The sequence below is a fragment of the Phoenix dactylifera genome, chromosome 6 (genome assembly GCF_009389715.1).
Source record: "Phoenix dactylifera cultivar Barhee BC4 chromosome 6, palm_55x_up_171113_PBpolish2nd_filt_p, whole genome shotgun sequence".
Classification (NCBI taxonomy): domain Eukaryota; kingdom Viridiplantae; phylum Streptophyta; class Magnoliopsida; order Arecales; family Arecaceae; genus Phoenix; species Phoenix dactylifera.
The window spans coordinates 15,227,078-15,242,861 of record NC_052397.1 but is presented as its reverse complement, the minus strand read 5'-3'; the positions used below and the strand labels follow the sequence as shown (position 1 = coordinate 15,242,861).

At 38.1% G+C, this 15,784-nt stretch overlaps 3 protein-coding genes across 12 annotated transcripts; 2 read left to right on the top strand and 1 right to left on the bottom strand.

The window, feature by feature from the left end:
• Window positions 1–435: 435 nt before the first annotated feature.
• Window positions 436–3,051, top strand: LOC103711218 (glycerophosphodiester phosphodiesterase GDPD6). The gene is given in 8 exon segments (XM_026805565.2): window positions 436–962; window positions 1,148–1,317; window positions 1,538–1,721; window positions 1,964–2,038; window positions 2,205–2,314; window positions 2,466–2,597; window positions 2,599–2,679; window positions 2,802–3,051. Coding segments are annotated over 8 exon segments (942 nt in total). The 5' UTR covers window positions 436–949; the 3' UTR covers window positions 2,979–3,051.
• Window positions 3,052–3,657: 606 nt separating this feature from the next.
• LOC103710366 (replication protein A 70 kDa DNA-binding subunit B-like) lies at window positions 3,658–8,192 on the bottom strand. Its single transcript, XM_008796055.4, has 12 exons — window positions 7,907–8,192; window positions 7,159–7,305; window positions 6,914–7,069; window positions 6,241–6,418; window positions 5,882–6,149; window positions 5,667–5,769; window positions 5,295–5,419; window positions 5,131–5,209; window positions 4,899–5,037; window positions 4,613–4,773; window positions 4,402–4,522; window positions 3,658–4,110 (listed from the first exon to the last, which is right to left on the bottom strand). Exons 1-12 carry the CDS (start codon window positions 8,041–8,043, stop codon window positions 3,916–3,918), a joined length of 1,809 nt encoding a protein of 602 aa, XP_008794277.2. The 5' UTR covers window positions 8,044–8,192; the 3' UTR covers window positions 3,658–3,915.
• Window positions 8,193–10,756: 2,564 nt separating this feature from the next.
• On the top strand, window positions 10,757–15,147 carry LOC103698803 (exocyst complex component EXO70E2). 10 transcript variants are annotated; one of them, XR_602768.4, is made up of 6 exons: window positions 10,757–10,843; window positions 11,697–11,757; window positions 11,974–12,172; window positions 12,322–14,124; window positions 14,758–14,853; window positions 14,959–15,147. XR_602768.4 is itself a non-coding variant. In XM_008780851.4 (5 exons), the coding sequence occupies exons 3-4, from the start codon at window positions 12,118–12,120 to the stop codon at window positions 14,097–14,099; spliced, it is 1,833 nt and encodes a 610-aa protein (XP_008779073.2). In that variant the 5' UTR covers window positions 10,757–10,843; window positions 11,697–11,757; window positions 11,974–12,117; the 3' UTR covers window positions 14,100–14,124; window positions 14,758–15,147. The 10 variants fall into 10 exon arrangements, 4 of the variants coding, with proteins under 4 accessions (XP_008779073.2, XP_008779070.2, XP_008779074.2 ...); XR_005512245.1 differs by adding an exon at window positions 14,346–14,392 and having other exon boundaries at window positions 12,322–14,252; window positions 14,758–15,147; XR_005512244.1 differs by having other exon boundaries at window positions 12,322–14,392; window positions 14,959–15,136.
• Window positions 15,148–15,784: the final 637 nt, after the last annotated feature.

Below are 15,784 nucleotides of genomic sequence, written 5' to 3'. Positions count from 1 at the left end.
CACTCCCCTTAGATTGTTTTAGGCATAGCAAGGTTTCTTCCGGATCTTGCATTGAGTCCTTGTAATCGTTGCTTATTGGTATACAAGAGTCAACTTCCTTCAACACATTGAGCCCCACATTGATTCTTTCCCACCGCCGGCAGCCCAAAGGCAGTAGCACACGGCGTGGATCCAAAGCAGCAAGAAGGAAGAGAGATACCCACATCAAGTCGGTCCCAACGCACGGCAAACCCTCAACCTTGGCACGGGGTTCGGAACCGCAAAGCCCCGCGGGCCAACACACGTGCCGACCACGTGTCCTATACATTTTGGAGTGACTGATTTTCCCCCAACAAATCTATATTAGGATGGGTGACTCTTTGAAAGTCCTCATATTCTATTTTTTATTTTTCGCCAGTTTTCTCCACTTCTCTAAAATAAAAACAATCAGTGGATTCGAGTTCCCTTTTGATGTCGTTGAAGGCTTCAAATGCACATCTGAATGATGTGATTTGTTCAAGGACTGCTGTGGTTATTTGTAATAGCTTCAGCATGCGTAGAAAATATTTCAAGGAGGTGCAATAAGTTTGCTTGTTCCAGGTGCAAGTAGCACCCAATGGATGTTTGATACATTATGAATAGGTGTATGATCCAATTTCAGGCCGTTCATTTCAAAAGGATGGTTCAGATTTAATAAGACCGGGAGCAAGTGGGTGCGTGAGGATCTGTGCCACCTTTGTACCGTTAAAAATGGAACCAAATCCTAACAGAGACGAGATAGAAGAGATGATAAGGAGGCGAGTTTGATTTGATCTATATGACTGAAACTGAAACTATGACGGATGAGTTCAAATCTTTAGCTGCTACTCTGGCATAATGGAATATTCCACCCTTGCAGATTCATATGAAAGGCCACAAACGAGCGAAGCAATCCATAGCTTCAAGGGGAGAGAGATCGAAGCAATAGAGAATGGCTTCTCTTTGTAAGCCAAAAGCACTCCCAAACTCTTCTTTAAATCCTTCACTTTCCTTCTTTGGAGAATTATAGGATCTATACTGATTCAATCTTTCCTGTGCCATGACTGACAAGATGTATCTAGGCTTGTTTTCCTGCTATTCCATTTGTTGGATCGCATATGGCTAATGGGTGTTGCTTGATGTATTGCAGGCTTTGTCGTTGTCTTCATGCTATGGATTGTTAGTGGTTGTGCTGGAAGGCCTTTGCATGACTACTCGAGTCAAAAACCAAAGCAGCCTCTGCGAACATTTCGCCCTTACAACATTGCGCACCGTGGATCGAATGGCGAGCTCCCTGAAGAAACTGCTGCTGCTTACATGGTGAGATCCATGCACAATATACTTCGCTTGCTTTCGAACGCTAGATGCAATTTTTCAGAAATTTTATTTGCATATAATGGTGCATTTGTTGTCGCTATAGTAGTAAGTTTTGATAATGAATGCACCCATAGCACTTGAAGGGTTATCGAATCCTAGAATCTTGTATGCTGTTATGGATCAAGGAGATCAGCCTCTGAAGAACTTTGTTGGATCTTTGTAGAGAGCAATTGAAGAATGTGCAGACTTCATAGAATCTGATATACTAGCCACCAAGGATGGTGAACTCATCTGCATGCATGATGTCACCCTTGATGCCACGACCGATGTAGCCGAGCATAAAGAGTTCGCCGATCGTAAAAGGACTTATGAGGTCCAGTGGGCGAACGTCACCGGATGGTTTCCAGGTATGCGAACATTTATTTGGATAATTGTGGAGTGCTAGCTCTTGTTGATGCTAACTTGCATGCATCTCAATCTTTTTATTACTAGCACTTTCTGCTATCATCAGTGCACTTTCAGCATCCCAATCTTAGCATGAATCATGATAGGTGTGTGGATTTCATAGCCTGTTGGGCTCTGTTAAATGTTGGATTGCAATTTGATGGGATTTGAGATGAATGATAAATTTTTCATTTGTTATTTACAGTCGACTTCACATTGGAAGAGATAAAAACACTCCGTGCAAAGCAGAGATTCCCTTTCCGTGATCAACAATACAACGGTTAGTTTTCTGCTGTTCTCATAACAGGACAATGAGTATGCACATTGAAAAAATTTAGTACTTCTATCCATGTCACCTATATCAAATTCTAGTAGTTCTGATTCTTACAAACTTTATCGGTTGGCCATCAAGAGGCTAATTCTCCTTTCTAATGTATTCGAAACAGGGAAATTTCAGATCATTACCTTTGATGAATTCATCTCGATCGCATTAAATGCACCGAGAGTTGTTGGAATATATCCGGAGATTAAAAATCCAGTTTTCATCAACAAACATGTGAGTAAATGTTCTGGTGACTCTTGGAAGTAATATTGATTTCTAAAATCTTCTCAAATCATAGACTTCAAGTTGGATTTCAGTTTTAAATTTAAACTGAGATACTAATCTAATTGTCATTCTTGGATGTTTTACTCAAAAACAGGTTAAGTGGGCAGATGGAAAGAAATTTGAGGACAAATTTGTTCAAATGCTTAAAAAATATGGATACAAAGGTGGGTACATGTTGGAAGATTGGCTGGAGAAACCAATATTCATTCAGTCATTTGCTCCAACCTCACTCTGTGTACATCTCGAAGCTAATCGATTCACCTAAAGTCTTCTTAACTGATGACTTTAGCATACTAACTGAAGATACAAAGCAGGTATTCTTCTATTTTTAAGTGCTGATAATTTATTTAAGCTTAACTTCATCCTTTTGAATGAAACGCTTTTTCATCTTATTGCTTTTCTTCGACTCACTTGTAATTTTGTGGGTGATATGTAGACCTATGATGAAATTACTTCAGACAAATACTTGGACTATATTAAAGACCATGTTGTTGGTATTGGGCCATGGAAGGATACCATAGTGCCTCCACTCAACAGGCGCTTGCAAGCTCCAACCGATCTAATTGCAAAAGCTCATGCTCGGAAATTGCAGGTTTTTTCTAATATAAACTGAAACCAATAAATTTTATCCAGATCCAATTAGCACATTATGTTGATGGTTGATATGGCACATGTCTTCATTTCATTTTAATGCACAATATTTCACATACTACAGGATTCAGAATTTTGTGGAGAATTATGTTCCACAAGTGGCATGCTTTTCACTTAAGGTAAATCCAGTTTGGTAGTTTGCAGTAACAAATTCACTTATTGTGTTGATGTGTTGGTGACCAAAAATGTGGCATAGGTTTTGTTATTTATGTTCTTCTATCTATTATATATGACTATGTGGTTTGTTGTCATTCAAGACAAACTTGTGCTCATAGAAACTTTATGAGATATACTCACAAGAGGAAGCTTCTATTTAGACTAAATCTTTTAGGCAGTGGACCGAGAGGCTGTACGATTCTCGGTCTTGATTGCAAGAGGAACATAATTTTGATCTGTGGATCATAGGTTGAAAGCTGTCCTTTTTTTTCTATCATATATAGCAAATAGTTATGCCAATGAACCTTGCTAACCTTCAGTTCTCAAATTTAACCCATGATCCTCTATAGCAGTGCTTGATATCTCTCTATGGGTAGCTTAGACAATTCAAGGCACCAGCTAAAGCACATTAATTATAATAATGACCTTGCTAATTTTGTTCTATGCACCAGTTAAACAAATAAGATCTGAAACTTTAGCCAAAGTAGGAAAAACAATATCAAATACATATATGGATCCAAGGCCTCACCACTTCAGACAAAGTGACTGAGAAAAAGACAGTGATACAGAAATATAGGGAAGGATTTAACTTCTGAAGAAACATATGATACATCACTTGCAAAAACTAATGAGTATTCCATGTTTGAGCTTCACAACCAAAAATACGATCAAGAAATCAGCAGCTTCCATACATTAAAGAGGATTGTTAATCAAAAAAGGCAGGTCTGTAAAGCTTAGTTGGATTAAGAGATTGACATCTTGGATATTTCTTCTAACAGATATCTTGACTCAGCAGAGAAATCTATTGTTGCTTGAGACCGGATGGTTATCCTCTGCCTCCTCTCATTCATGTACTCGGACTGTGTCACACTAACTCGGAAAAGATGTTGAACCCAAGTTGCTTCCTTCAGTTTGAGTTGATACTTCTCGTCACCCTCCTGATATATAATAGTCAAGAGTAGGTATAAGACTAAACCATGCAATGCTTATAAAGCATTAGATAACAATGTATAAGATTAAACCATGAGTGTTCATAAAACATAGATAACAATGGGCGGGAAAACGCACACAGACACAATCACTCATTTTAGCATTCCCATTAGCATGCTTTCTAATTAATTAATATAGAACTTATGATAGCTTCCATGGCTTAAAAGAAGAACTGAAATATAAAGCAGCTGTTACTTGTAGAAGCATGCAATTATGGAACAGTCTAATCATTAGCATACCTCTGTTTTAATCCTATCCAGCTCATCAGCAGTGAATCCAATAATTTTCTCTGCTTGCTCGTTGAAAACTGAGAGCCAAGCTTCCCCTGAATGATCAGAAACCTTCACCACCATTATGTACCTGCAAAGTAGCAAACCACACTTTAGTATAGTGTTCAATTTTTTCCAGTGACAAAATCACTTGTTGCTTCTCATTCGCTCCATCTTTTACCTTAAAGAGCACTGATCATCATTTTTCTGGCACCCTTCACACCAATAACCAGAACCAACAGCTTCAGTCACTTTCTTGTTGCAGGTCTTGCAAGCCCGATACCACATCGTCTGATCAGGCTTGATGTAAGTTACATACGCTTTTATGCTGAAAAACACAGGCTGGCCAATATAAACTAGTTTAGATAATTTGCAACAACATAAGAACAAAAGTAACAAGTTCAAGGAACTACAATGACTTTTTGAAATGGAAAATATGAATTAATTTGGTCAAACTGACATCATACCTTATCCTGACCCAAGGTTGGGTCATTTGTAATATGAGAGAGTATAATTCTATCAGAGTACAGAGACCTAAATCCTGTCTTCGATGAAAAGTTTGAGCCAATGGATGCCATTGGAACACCTTTGCCTTCAGAATCATACCTGTTATGCAAAACGAAAAAGGGCAAAAGAAAATGAGAAAGGAGCAATCATGTGCTTCTTGGTAAAGGCAAGAATCAGAGTTTGGAATCTTACCAGCTTCTAAGCTTCTTTGATTCAGATAAGTCTGGATTTATTAGAACTGTGCTTCTGCTTACAGTTGAGAGAGAGACACCTATAAACTCCTCACGGTAAATCAATCACACTACTTTGAATTGAAAGAAAAAGAGACAATAACGACAGTTTATAATTGAGTGTACCTTGGAAATCTCCTACTTTGAGGCATTTGATAGCTACAACAGGAGTAGTGTCAGCCATGTCCAGCAACTCCTGGCCTGCATTTGTAGCAAGTTCATTCCAGAGGGAGACAGTAACAGTTTTGTTCCTGCAATTGGAATCAATGTAGAGCTTATCATATGCCAAATAACAACAGCAACAATGATGACAACGACAACTAGTACAACAACTAGTTATGATGTAATTCTTGATGATGGGCACGCTTTCCCTTCAATTTTTCTAATAAATTCTGGTGACTAATGTGGGCCTCACCTCGACAAGGAAAAAAAAGAAAGAAAGAAAGATGACAACGACAACTACTACAATGGCAACAATGACCATGACTAAAAACTTACGAATCATCTGCCACAGTAATATCACGCTTCGGAATAGGTTCATTGTTGCTCTTCCTTCGAACACTTAAAGTTGGTGAAACATTCTGAACAATACCAATTATATCTGCAAGTAAAAGAGAAAAAAGTTTGATAGAACAAGAGATGTAAGAAAAGGTTCTAAGAACTAAAAGGCCAAAAGTTGTCAGTCAAGGCAAAATACGGAATGCAAATCTTACCTACAAGCTCCCTGCCATTAACATATGACCCCAATTGATCAATCTTGACAAAGTTATATTTTGTCTCTGGTATGAAAGATTCTCCATCTGCCTCTTCAACTATAGAGTTTTCATTTAACGTCATCTCATAGTCATTTTGCACAGTTCTGAACTGTCTATTTGCAACCCTAAGAGATCCTTTTGAAATGTAGTAAACCTTTCCCAATTCAAATTTAGGATAAAACTTGCTTGCAGCTTCATTGAACATGGTGGCCTGTATCTGAGTACCCTGCAGAAGAATCCAAAATGAATCAACTTCAACAGCTAGACCAATAAATCACTCATATAAATAAAGATTTTAAGGTGAATAAAGCACTTACATCCTCATCTGTCAATTCTATATTGAAAACAAGACCCTCGCCTCTAGCATTCTTATAAGACCTCAAATTCCCTTTGTTTGTGACTCGAACCTTTATGGTCCAGTTGCCTTGATAAGGATTCAAGGAAACAAGAGGGTGAACTCTTCTTGTCATAGCCATTCTTGCAGAAGGAGCAGAACTGATGGAGAGGATAACATCAAAGAAAACATTAGCTAAAACATCTTAAAAGCAGGTCTGAAACGTATAGAGCATTGCATATATGCAAACATCTTGAAGGCATGCTCTTTTCGTGCTTTATTGATATATGTGTGTGTGTGTGTAGGGTGAACTCTTCTTGTCATAGCCATTCTTGCAGAAGGAGCAGAACTGATGGAGAGGATAACATGTGTGTGTGTGTGTGTGTGTGTGTGTGTGTGTGTGTGTGTGTGTGTGTGTATATGTATGTATATATATCTATATATATGTATGTATATATGTATGTATGTATGTAAATATATATGAAGAGGGCTTTTTCTTTCGTTTTTTTAGGGTTCCTAGCATTATTGTATGTATGTTCTTGTAAAGAGGGCTTTTTCTTTCGTTTTTTTAGGGTTCCTAGCATTTAAGGTACACAAACAGACACTCAGGTCAATCAATCCAATTGGTCAGTTGTGCTAGGGATAAAATCGCATACTTCCTGCGTTGCTCGTCCACGATCTGAGCTGCTGACTTTGATACTGCTTCCTGCTTAGGCTTCAGCAAGATCCCAGATTCAACTTCCTTCACATCACTTTTGATCTCCATTTCAAGGGAAGGTGAAACCACCTCACATTTCGTCACAATTAAAGCCCTGATACAGTGTAAATTTTAAGATTATCATCATAAATGTAGTTCTAGGTAAAAAGACAAATAAGTTCGCTGTCCTGTTTTGGTCCTTACTTCTCGGTTTGGTTGGGAATGGCATTGCATGTGTAATCAAGAATCTGGATGAGTCCAAGGTTCTGAAGATTTCCTGAATGGATTTCTGAAGAAAAATGACTCGGAAGCATCGCCTTGAGCTTGGCCTTCCCATCACTAGCCATAAATCTGTAACAAAAGATTATTATGAATAAACTACTGACCCCAGTTACATGTCAATAGAGGAAAAATGATTACACTTGAACAGCAAACATAGTATTAGAGAAAAACTCCAGTACTATGTCAAGAAGTTACATGTTATTGCACAAGATCACCAAAGAAAAACATCGCAACATGTTATCCAGGAAGCCCGGTATCATGAACTCTCATTCATCACGATTTCTCTGGTCAAGTGGAGACAGTTTGTGTCGCATCGTGTATTTTATTGAGAAATTAGACAAAGGGATCATATGCTTCTTTCCTATCCTCTGTATCCTTCAAACTAATAGAACACAGAGCGAATTTTTTTGACACAGATCTAAAGAATATTGGATTCTGACGCTATAGCCAGAAGTACAGCCGTGTCATAAAAAAAATTCATTTTTTAATGATAACGGCAACAAATAAAAACTATGTGATCTTTGTTTTCCAGGAAAGGAGAAGCCCGGTCTCTAAAAAGGTCTCTTTCTCCAAAAAAAAAAAAAAAAGTCCCACGAAAACCAGAAAATCAAGCTTAACAGGAACAAATCAGTGGAAAAAATAGAAGGAGCTGAGAGAGGAGAAAACTAACGTGAATCGGGTAGAACTGCTGCCGATGGGTTTGAGATCAACGACTTGCACGATGATCTCTGGAATCTCGGAAGAAGAATCGGGAGAAGGGTTGTAAAGGAGCACGGAGATAGCCTCCGGCGTCACAGATTTCCCCATTCTTCTCGATCTGAAGCCCTCTGCAGTTCCTGCTGTGGAGAAACGAAATCACAGCGACCGATCAGAAGAAGAACGAAAGGGGGAGGAGAGGAACAAGGAATACGAGAGCTTTGGGAGAGCTCGTTTTAATCTCCTCTTCTATGTGATTTCGGCGGGAAGATGGTTTCGACTTCTTTGCCGCGGGTTTTTTCCCCCGAAGAGTTCCGTGGTTTTCAAATATTTTTCACCTTTCCTTGGACTTATTGCGCGGGAGATTTTAGGTTGCGGGTGTTTTTAAGTGCCGCCTCGCGGGTTTGGGCGCCCGAGTTTATATAGGCTGCGGACGGTGAGCGGGGTTTGGGCCGGCTGGTTTTATATAATAAGGTTTAAAATAGAGGAGTTTTTTTAAAAATAAATACTCTTCTAAATATCAAATTTTATAAAAATATTTTTTTAAAATTGATATTTGCATGTATACCCAGTTACCTACTTAAAATACTTATTTTGTTATTCTACCTTTTTTTAATCCATATTTTTGCATTTGTACCCACGCCATCTAATGCTGTTAAAGTCAGAGCCATTATCAATAGATACTTTTCATAATGAGCTTGCAAGAAAAATATGAAATTTGAAAACCAAGATGGTGATGTAGATTATCCTAGTTATGGAGAGAGTTATCTCCATATGCAGAATTTAAAGAGGCCAAATAAAATATGGAATATTCTTGCAACTATTCACTTAAGATGTAGCAAGGTGGGACATCACAGTATTCTCAAACAAAAAATGTATCAAAAGTGGGTGTTGGTTTCAGACTTTTCTAATCCAAAAGAAGAGCATAATTTGTTTAAAGATGAAGATCTTAAGCAAAGAGAGTTTGTTCAATTAGAGGTTGGATCGAGTTTTAACAAAAAAATCAGAGTATGGCAGCGTTGATTAGCTCAAAGATCAGCTAAGTCCAAAATAAAATTTAGAGTATAAAGAGCCCGATTAAATAAATACTTTATCAAGTTTAAAAGATACTGTGACTTAAGAATCAGTTGGTTTTAAAATTACTTGAGAAGACTCAAACAGTGCAATAGTTGGTCTAGTCATAGAGATTTGTGTTGAGAAGTCATTATGTAGAAAAATCTTATGTTGAAATTGTCCAATATATGAATGTTTATTTAAATACACAGTTAGGCATGAGGATGAAAAACTAACTAATTTTAAAGTAATATTAGAGATCAATCAAAAGAACGATATGTTTGGCATGCATGATTTATGTTTTGCCTTGATATTTGACAAAATTTTGGTATGCTCGATGCTGCCGCTCAAAACCCTACTAGGTAAGATTTTGAGTATCAAATATTATGTTTGAAAAGTTCATCAAGACAAACAAACCATATTTTGAGATGTTTGACAATGAAAATATTAAATAATAACAACAAGCACTGGATTGTCAACTACATAATAGTGATTGACTAAAATTTCAAAAGTTACACCTGATCGAAAGTCAAGTATAGATAACAAAACATGTTATGATATATTATTATTTTTTATATTATTGTCCCTCTAAATTATATTAAAGAAATCATATATCAAGAATTTTGAATTGAAGAATATTTATTATACAGAGAGGGAGGGATGGGGGGTAGAGCTAATCTATGAGTGTCGATGCAACAACTTTAATGAGGTCGGTCTTGACTGGACGATTGATGTTCATCGTAATTAATTTGTCCAGTGCAAAACGTAATTTGAAGATTCATAGCCTATACATCTAATGGTCGAAAATTCATCTTTGAAAAGTAAACTATTGCAGCATCCACTCGTTCACGAACTTCCACCACGACTTCAACATCTCACTAATACTCGAGCGTCTTCAAATCTCCTCAATTTAAAAGAGACCAAGGAACCTACCCAATCCATCCACTGGATTGCAAATGAGCCATTTAAGTTAGATTTAACACAATATCAGACCATCATATCCTAGAGTCATGCAACTAGAGTCTGGCAAGTATTTCACTTGTGGATTCTTAATTCCGATACAAATTTCCACTTGACTTTTTCTTTTGGGCAGCAGATTTCCAAGTGCCATTCATCTATGAGACTGGTTGTTGAAACCGTTCTCTTTAACAAGATATATATAAAAAAAAGCAGTCACAACTCTTAAATTCCATGAATAATAAAAATAATCTTTAATAAGCAAGCATCATTCAGCTTTTCCAACTCCAATCAAGACTGGTCTTTGAACAAAGGGATCCATGGGAACAATACGAGTCTCGTCGAATTTTTGAATGGAAAGGCAAAAAGGTCGTAACATCAGGCGATGGTCCTCCTCATCATGGCTTTAGACTAGATTATAAAATCCAGATTAGATTGGACTATAGATTAGATTTAGACCAGACCACAGATATTTTGGGCATTATAAAATTAAAACACGGTCAAGGTCAATACAACCCGCCAACCAAAATCTTTCCTTGTCTGTGAATCAAATGACCAAAATGCCCTCTAACTGCATCCACTCATGCCGTAATCATCCGGTCGGTGTGATGACCCAAATTCAGTGTACCCAACCCTCTAATTCATTAATTGCTGTCATGAATACTTTAAAGCTACATCAATCGGATGGTCCTGATTTGCTCGACCCTTGACAGAACGTACATCCGTTATAAATATCCCCAACTGCAAGTAGTTAGCACGTTGGCAATCTCGTAATTTTGAGTAAGTCGGGTACCGATTGGTTAATAGGAGCGTACAAAGTCGGAAGAGTGGCTGTTGTATGAAACGACTGAATGACTTGGAGGGAAATCGCCGTGGAAGCCCACGGAGAAGAAGTTTTAAGGTCACCTTTTCCTTCCCCAAACTCATCTAAGTGTTCCGTAACCATAGATTTTCTTTTCTTAATTACTTTATATTTTTATTTTTTTTTGGGTCGGCTTTGGATCGTGGCGCTCGCAATTCTCCAGAATTATTCCCAAAAAATTTTTTTTAGCGGTGTCTGTAAAAGTTTTGAAACCCTAGAATCCGAGATGAAAGACTGCTGTTTCCTGGTTAGATTCTTTTTTCTTTTGCTTTCATTTTTCTTAGTGATTAGCTTTGCTTCACGCGTAATTAGTCCTTCTTGTGTGTTTTTTTTTTATGGGACTGCTGGAGTACTTTTTTGTGCTCAAGATCGAATTTGGTGAGTTTCTTTTAGTTATCTAATTTTAATTGTATCCAGGAATTTTGCTTTCCCTCCTCCAGCTGTTTTTTTTTTTTGATTACTTCGATCGGAATGAAGAAAGCGTAATTGGGTTTCGAAAAATTAACTGAAATGGGACTTTAAAAATTTCTTTTTTTGCCTTTTTTTTCGAGAACGATTGATCCCTTGAATTTGTAATTGTAACCTATCGACGCCGTTTGGCCTGGTTTGAAAAGCTTGAAAATTTATTATTTATTCCTGTGCTGGCTCATAGAAGAGCTTTCTTGTTCATTTACCAGTAATAATCGTCAGTATTATAATCATCTCTTGAAGATAGCAGTATTTGTCATTATTATGTTTGGTATTCATGTTCTTACTCTTACTTTATGTAGTTGATTGGTCATAATCAAGTTTTTATATGGCAATCTTGTTTTCTCCACTTCTAGGGATAATATTCTTTGCTTAAAATTCAGATTGTGAGCTTTTTCATTGAATTGTGTTCGATTGTTTGCAGGAGTTTGAGGCTTTCTTCTTCCAACATCTCCATGGATCGATTTAACATGGGATGAGCAGAGGTCAGCACTTCTTTCACCCCTCATTATTTGCTTGCATCATTCATAAGAGAACTCCGATCATGCACTGTAGTACCATTTTATATACCCTTCCAATTTAGTCCTGTAACATAATCTCCCCTGTGCCCGTTTCACAGTTTCAAATTTGATGCTGCTGGCGCATTTTCTTTGCTTGTAATCATACACAGTCTGTCTTGAAAATTCCTCTTTTTTTATTAGGAGGGGACGTTGAAACAAAAAGGATAGGGTGCATCTGAGGCAGGCTGTTGCTCATTGGATCAGGAATCAGGATATAAGGACACATTACGGTCTCCTTTTGGGTCCTCTTATACTAGTCATCTAGGGTGATACTTGTGTTGGGCTATGGCAGAGTGTCCTAAGATAGCTGTTGCTCAAGACGAGCCAGTGATCACCCCAGGTAATAGTAAAGTTCTTATAAGGAATTCTATATCATACTGATAAAATGATTAAGTTTATTGCTTATCTTGATATGGGTTACTCATACTGATAAAGTGATTAAATTTATTGCTTATCTTGATATGGGTTGCTCAAACATGGAGTTTGCAGAAGAAAGAAGTAAAAGTGACATTGAACAGCGGCTTGGGTTCTTGGAGGACAAGATCCTGAGTTGGGATTCTGATCAGTCCATGATTTGGGATCGTGATCCAGAGGAAGCTTCTAAGTATTTAAAGGCGGTGCATGAAGTCCAACTGCTCACTGAAAACTTGGGAGGCTTGCATTTAGACATTGAAGACAGGGAGCATGATGTACTCTTGAGCCGTGCATATAGTATTCTACAGATGGCAATGGCAAGGCTGGAAGAGGAGTTTATTCACCTTCTCATTCAGTACCAGCAACCTGTGGAGCCTGACCGCATGTCTTTTCGCTCGAGTGAAGAGGATTCTGTAGATGATTATTCATTTAGCTCCTTTGACGAGGAGCAAGTTGAGGGTAGAATTCATGGTGATAGTAGCAGGGGCTCAGAAGAGTTTGTCATTGATTTGGTTCACTCTTGTGCAATCTTTGACCTTAAACGTATAGCTGAAATGATGTTCTTGGCCAACTATGACAAGGAATGTTGTCAGGCTTATATCAGTCTTAGAAAAGATGCACTAGATGAATGCTTATCTGTTCTCCGCATGGAAAAGTTGAGTATTGAAGATGTTCTGAAGATGGATTGGACTACATTAAATTGCAAGATCAAGAGGTGGAACCGCATGATAAAAGTTTTCATTCGGGTCTATCTTGTCAGTGAAAGACGGCTCTCCGACCTTATCTTCGGGGACTTGTCCCAGTCTGTAAGAGACTCTTGTTTTGTTGAGACCTCAAAGAGCTCAATCCTGCAACTCCTCAACTTTGGTGAAGCTGTAGCAATTGGATCTATGCAGCCAGAAAAGCTATTCCGGATACTTGATATGTATGAAAGTTTGGCAGATCTCATCATGGACATAGAAGCTTTGTTTCCCGAAGAGTATGGTGCCTGCATCTTATTAGATTGTCACGAGGTGTTGTTGAGATTGGGTGAATATTTGAAGGGTACCTTAAATGAGTTGAAGAATGCCATTCGAACTAACACATCAAACATTCCACTTGTTGGAGGTGGAATACATCCTCTTACAAAGTATGTCATGAACTACATAAGGGTCCTGGTTGATTATAATGAGATCCTCAATACGCTTCTTGAAGATCAAGATAGGAAGAACCAGTGCTCACCGTCAGAAGATGGTGGGAGGAGCTCCTGTCTCAATTCCTCTCCAATGAGTGACTACCTCAAGGATGCAACCTCAATTCTTGAATCAAGCCTCGAGACTAAATCGATGCTGTACAAAGAGGATTCCTTGCAGTATTTTTTTAAGATGAATAATGTTTGCTACATGGTCTGCAAGGTCAGGGACTCTGAGCTTCGAATATTTCTTGGAGATGACTGGATCCGTGAGCACAAAAGGAAGTTCCGTCAGCATGCTATGAGCTATGAGAGGGCTTCATGGAATCATGTTCTCTCATTCTTGAAGGATGAGGGAATTTGGAACCCAGGTTCTAGCACTCCTTCAAAGACAACTCTAAAGGAGAGATTCCAAAATTTCAACCTTGCATTTGAAGAGGTATACAGGGTCCAGACAGCATGGATAATCCCAGATGTCCAGCTTCGAGAAGATCTGAGAATCTCGATATCACTCAAGGTGCTACAAGCATATCGAACTTTCATGGGTCGGTATAGTAGTTACCTAGATGGTGTGAGACAGCGTGACAAGTACATCAAGTACTACCCAGATGATCTGGAAAGCTGCCTGCTGGATCTCTTTGAGGGGTCACCAAAGGTTCTGCATTACCCTCGTAGGAGGTGAAACCAAAGCTGGCAATGTTTTTCAGGTTGCTATTTCCCTTTTTCTGTCGCAAAAAATTTCATGAGCTATTCATGTTTGACAACTAGCATCAGCAAGTTCTCATACATAATTCGGTGTTTAATCTTAAAGTTGACATTTACGGATGATTTCTGGGTAAGTAGGCTCCTATAGGTTGCTTTTTCTGTCATTTCCAATGATACTATGATAGTTGGTATACATCACTATATGTAAACTATTTCTTTTAAGGTTCTGGATCTTGGCTCCAGCACACAACAACATATGCACTTTGAGAAGTTAGCCCCTCCTCCCTCCTCCAGCTATGTCATGCACCAATGTGAATTAGAACTGAATTAAAAGATCCCAGTTCGCTATAGATCTTTTTTTAATGCTGTGTTTTTGTAACTTTATAAAACTAAACTTAGTAGCAGGAATCATTTACTTGCTTTGCTGTTTCCACTTTGATTCCTTTTTTTTTTTTTTGTTGTTGTAAAGCAAACTGGTGATATGGAGATAAGCACGTGGATGTGTGAAAGTTTTCCAACAAGAGTCAAAACTTAATTTAGTGAATGCCGCTGCTCAGGAGCCCTGAGAGCTTGTCAACATTGTTTAATTAGTTCTAGTCTATGAAAAGTAAAGATTGTTTATCTTGTGCTTACAGGCCTTTTCATTGGGAGTATTTTGGTGGGAGACTATGTGAATACATGTGAGTAAGCTGATTTCTGATGTTTATGAACTAATCGAAGGCAAGAATATGGTAAAATATACCACAGCCTCATCTTCCTCTTATGTTTGGTTACGATCATTCTATGGTGCATTTGTACTTCAGCTAGTTTGTCACTGGTCTTTTTTTTTTTCCCAGTGGGGGTTGATCGGAATTGCTCTGCTGGTATAGTTTTGAATTGTCCTGAACTTTCGAAATAAGTGACTATTTCATTGGGACATTTGCATCTCTTGTAGGAAGACAAAAGAATCATATGTTTGTATCCTTGTTTTTAAGAATGCAGATAGAGGCGAGGATATGCTTTCCTCAGTGCTCATGCTTTTTCTATTCATTCTTTCCAAGGACTTTAGTTCCTGATAACTAGATAACTAATACTCTTTCCCGGGACTTTAGTTCTAGATTTTTTGACAACTTTGCTCTTAGTTGTTGCCCTGTGGCTCTAGTGAGGCAACAACCTCATGCCACTAAGCTTATACAATCTCAACTGGAGGCTCTAGGCAGTAAAAACACGCAACAAGCATAGATTAATAAATGCTCTCCTGGTTTTCTGATGTCAATGGAATGTTTGTAGCAGATTTGATCCTTGTATTCTTCAACTAACCTATCCATCTCTTCTTGGCTCATCATTGTGCGTGTCTTCATTCACTCTCACAAAGTTCTTTTTACTAGTATGCCTTAAAAATATCTAGCAGATCAGTTTGGTCCATATAACATCAGTCATAATTATGAGAGCATTATTCGTTTATATACGTAACCAATTGCTAGCCTGAAAGAATTTATCCTCTTGCTCTCTTCTTTATGCGGTCATCCTCAACTTCCTCCATTGATGCTTCGTATCTTCGAGTCAGCTGAAACAATTAGTGCTCGGATATATACCGTAGGAAATATTAAATTTACTGGCTAGTGGCTACGTGCTTGTAGAATGCATGCCTCACTTTGTTCATAAGCTACCCATAGATACCAA